This window comes from Terrapene carolina, unplaced genomic scaffold (assembly GCF_002925995.2).
Source record: "Terrapene carolina triunguis isolate 2854851 unplaced genomic scaffold, T_m_triunguis-2.0 Scaffold95, whole genome shotgun sequence".
In the NCBI taxonomy this organism is placed as follows: Eukaryota; Metazoa; Chordata; order Testudines; family Emydidae; genus Terrapene; species Terrapene triunguis.
In genome coordinates, this window is record NW_020664446.1 from 574,738 (window position 1) to 578,068 (window position 3,331).

The 3,331-nt window shown below is 67.1% G+C and overlaps 1 protein-coding gene across 1 annotated transcript in view; it reads right to left on the reverse strand.

Moving 5' to 3' along the window:
• Positions 1–514, reverse strand: part of NKX2-3 (NK2 homeobox 3) — a 2,817-nt gene extending 2,303 nt beyond the window's left edge. The window contains exon 1 of the mRNA XM_024213026.2: positions 172–514. Coding sequence (XP_024068794.1) covers positions 172–514 — 343 coding nt within the window. The remainder of the gene's footprint in view (positions 1–171) is intronic.
• Between the last annotated feature and the right edge of the window lie 2,817 nt (positions 515–3,331).

The following is a 3,331-nucleotide window of genomic DNA, read 5'->3' on the forward strand; positions in this document are numbered from 1 at the left end:
ATGGGGCGGATGGGGGCAGCGGGTGCTGCGCGTGACACAAAGTCCCGTTAGCCCTGCTGTGGGGTGATGATGGGTGGGGGGAAGTTGCAGGGGTCCCTTGCCCCTGTCCCGCGCCTGGTTAGCTCCGCATTGTTAACAGCGCGGCCGCGGGGTCGCTGCCCCCATACTCACTGGGGTCCCGATCCCCCGCAGGCTCCAGCTCGTCTCCCGGGCCATTGGGCTCACACGAGCCTCGCAGCACCGCCTGCACGTAGTTTTCCGGGGAGAGCCCCACGTCCCCTTGGCTCTCCGCCGCGGCCATGGAGCTCAGATAGGACAGCTTCTCCTCCTCCTCCTCTTCCTCCCCGTCGGAGAAGCGGGAGCCGTCCCCGGCCGCCAGCAGGCAGGCTGCCGAGTGGAAGTGCTGCTCCAGGTGCTGCTGCAGCTGGGCTCCATAGTGCGGCTCCTGCTGCTCCAGGTTGAGGATGTCTTTGACAGAGAAGGGGGTGGAGGTGACGGGGCTCGGTAACATCATCGGGGCAGCGCGAACAGCCAATAAACCCTGGGGGCGGTGCAGCGCCCTGCGCAGGGCCCGGCGGCGCTCCGGGGTGCTGGGGGGGCGCCGCGCCGCGCGCAGATAAACCAGGGGCCGCGCGCTCCTGGCTAAGTTGCCTCCATTAGCCCGGCACTGGGGGTCTGCGTTTTGTTACAGCCTCTGCGGGGACCAGCCAAGGGCTCGCGAGCCTCCTCTGTCCCGGGCCGGCACGTCACGGCGAGGAGGGGCCGGGGTCCTGTGGGCAGCCTCCCCATTGGAGGGTGGGGGTGGCTGAGCCGGCCCCCTGAGCCCCGGCCCGAGATCCGGCTGCCCTACCAGAAATAGCAATGTCTTAAGGGGAGGCTCTGGGGAGGCTGCTCCCAGGAGCGCGCCAGACCGGGCCTGGCACCCACCTGGCTGGGCAGAGGCTGCGGGACGGTGTGTGGGGGTCAGGGAGCCCCAGCTGTGCGGATCCCAGGGGTGCCCTGGACAAAGCCGGTGCTGCCACTGCTCATGTCAATGCTAAGTACATGTAGGTAGGTAGGCACATCACACAGCTTGCGCCGGGCCCGGGGAGCGCCCAGAGGCCCGGGGAGTGCGGGACGGTGCGCGGGGGTCTCCGCACAGGTCTCCCCAAGGGAATCGCTGTGAGAGAACAAGCCCCTGCCCTCTCCTGGGCCAGGGTCCCATTGGAAAGTAGCCAGAAGTGTCACTGAGCAGCGCCTACGGGCGGCGGCGGCCCGGGTACGGCCCCGGGCCTGTGCCGATTTCTGTCCTGCCCCGCACCCCTTCTCCCTGCCCGAGGGGTTCTCTCCTGGGCCTGCCTCCGGAGAAGGCGGCCACCCTGCCCCCCGCCTGGTGAACGCGCCCGCCGCTGCTCTGAGGAGCAGGAGCCCTGGGGCCGCAGCGGGTTCCCAGGCAGGCGAGGGCCTGCGGGATCCCCGCCGAGATTCCCACCTGGGAGAACCCCACTCGCCTCCAGGAGACCGAAGCTGCGAAACGGCCAAAGGGGAGTTTTTAACAATAAAGGGCGAGATCCGGGCCCCACTGAAGTTAGTGGCAAACTCCCCGGGCCGCCCCGGGCCTGCGCCCCCCGCCGCTGTGAATTGGCCGGGCTCCATTGACTTGAATGGAGCTCTGCTGTTTTACATCGGCGGAGGATCTGCCCTAACCCCGCCGTGAGAGCAGGATGGGCCCAGAGAGTCCAGACGCCTGTTAACGCCGCAATCCAGAGCAGGACAGGAGCCAGACCCAGCACCGATCTCTGCTGCCGGCGCGGGCCGGGCTCGGCCTGGGAGTCGGAACCAGAGCAGCACCGGAAACCCCCAAACGGACCGAACTCTGCAGGGCAAGGCCGGGACGGCCCAGGACAGAGCCGTGTCCGTCCTCCCTTTTCCTTCTGCGCACTCCCGGGGAAGCGAGAGCGTGTCCCGGCCTCCAGGGGAGATCGAGGCAAAGGGGGGCAGCCCGGCTGCTGAAAATAATGATCTCCCCGCAGCGAGCGGCCGATAACCCGCGCTCCGCAGCCCCGGCCACGGGTCCGATCCTGGCGCCCTTTGGAGGCAGCCGGGGAAGAAAGGCCCGAAAACGGGGCACGAGGAGCCCAGCTGTCCAGTCAACCCAGCGGTGTTTACAGATGTTTAGGAAGAAAACGGGCTGTTCCTGGCTGGGAGACGGCGGGCCGGGACCCTGTCGCCGGGCGGTTTCGGTGTGTGCGGGGCAGGGCAGAACAAAAGGGAAACGCGGAGGGGGGACAGTCGCCGCGGGGTTATTTCGTTTTAACGAACAATTGTGTTGCCCCGCAGGACCGTGCGAATCGAAACGGGGAGGCCGAAAGCGGATCCCGCGGCGCCGGCGGACCTGGGCACGGACCGCGGGTCGCGTGAGTACCCCGCACACTCGGGGCTGCTCCGGGGGCCTCCCAGCCCCCCTGGCGCGCTGCCTTCCGCGCGTCGCCCCAGGCACTCGGGGAGGCGAGTGGCGCCCGCCCGCCCCGGCGGCTGCTTCCGCAGGGTTCGGCTCCAGTTTTCTTTCTCCACCGGGTTTTTGTTTGTTTCCCGATTCGTCCCCTGTGGTTCCCGCGCCCCGGCCTCCGGCCCCGCTCGGTGTTTGCGGGCAAAGAAACTCGCCGCAGCCGGGGCAGTTCTGCGGTTTATTTACATGTCAAAGTTAAACCGATTTTAATTCCTGGGGCGCCGCCGTTTGAGCCGGTGCGAATGGGACACGGGGATGATCGCAGATAATTATCACTAATCTAGATCGAAAAGATTTCGATACAATAACTGACTAGAATTTATAATTTCCGCCGAAAACCTTTGGCCGCAAGAATCGATCGATAACGGGGTCCGCGAGAGACATTTCGCGGCGGTACCGGGCGGGGAGGGGCTGACGATTATTACGCACCGCCCGGCGCGCCGACGGTAACGATCAATCGCATCTTGTCAATAAATTCGATACTTATCGGGCGGCTCCCGCCAGCTCCTCCTTAGCGCGCTGCCGGGGAACAGCGACTGCTCCCGGGAGAGAGCCGCGTGTTCCCCTTGGGTTCGCTGCCGAGGCGAGCTCACCCACCCCCAGCCCCGGGGCCGCGGCAGGGCCTACCTGGGGGGCCCGATTCCTGCCTGGGAGCCGCTCCCTCTGCCTTGGCCGCCTCCACCGGGCTCGGGCTCCGCTGCGCGCTAACATGGGCTCGGCTGGCTGCTGAGCGCGGCGCGGCTTGGGAGGTTGCGGCTCCTAGGGGTGAAATCCCGGCCCTGCTGCCCCCCAGTGACTTCTGTGGGGCCAGGATTTCACCGGGAATCCGGCAAGGGCCGGCGG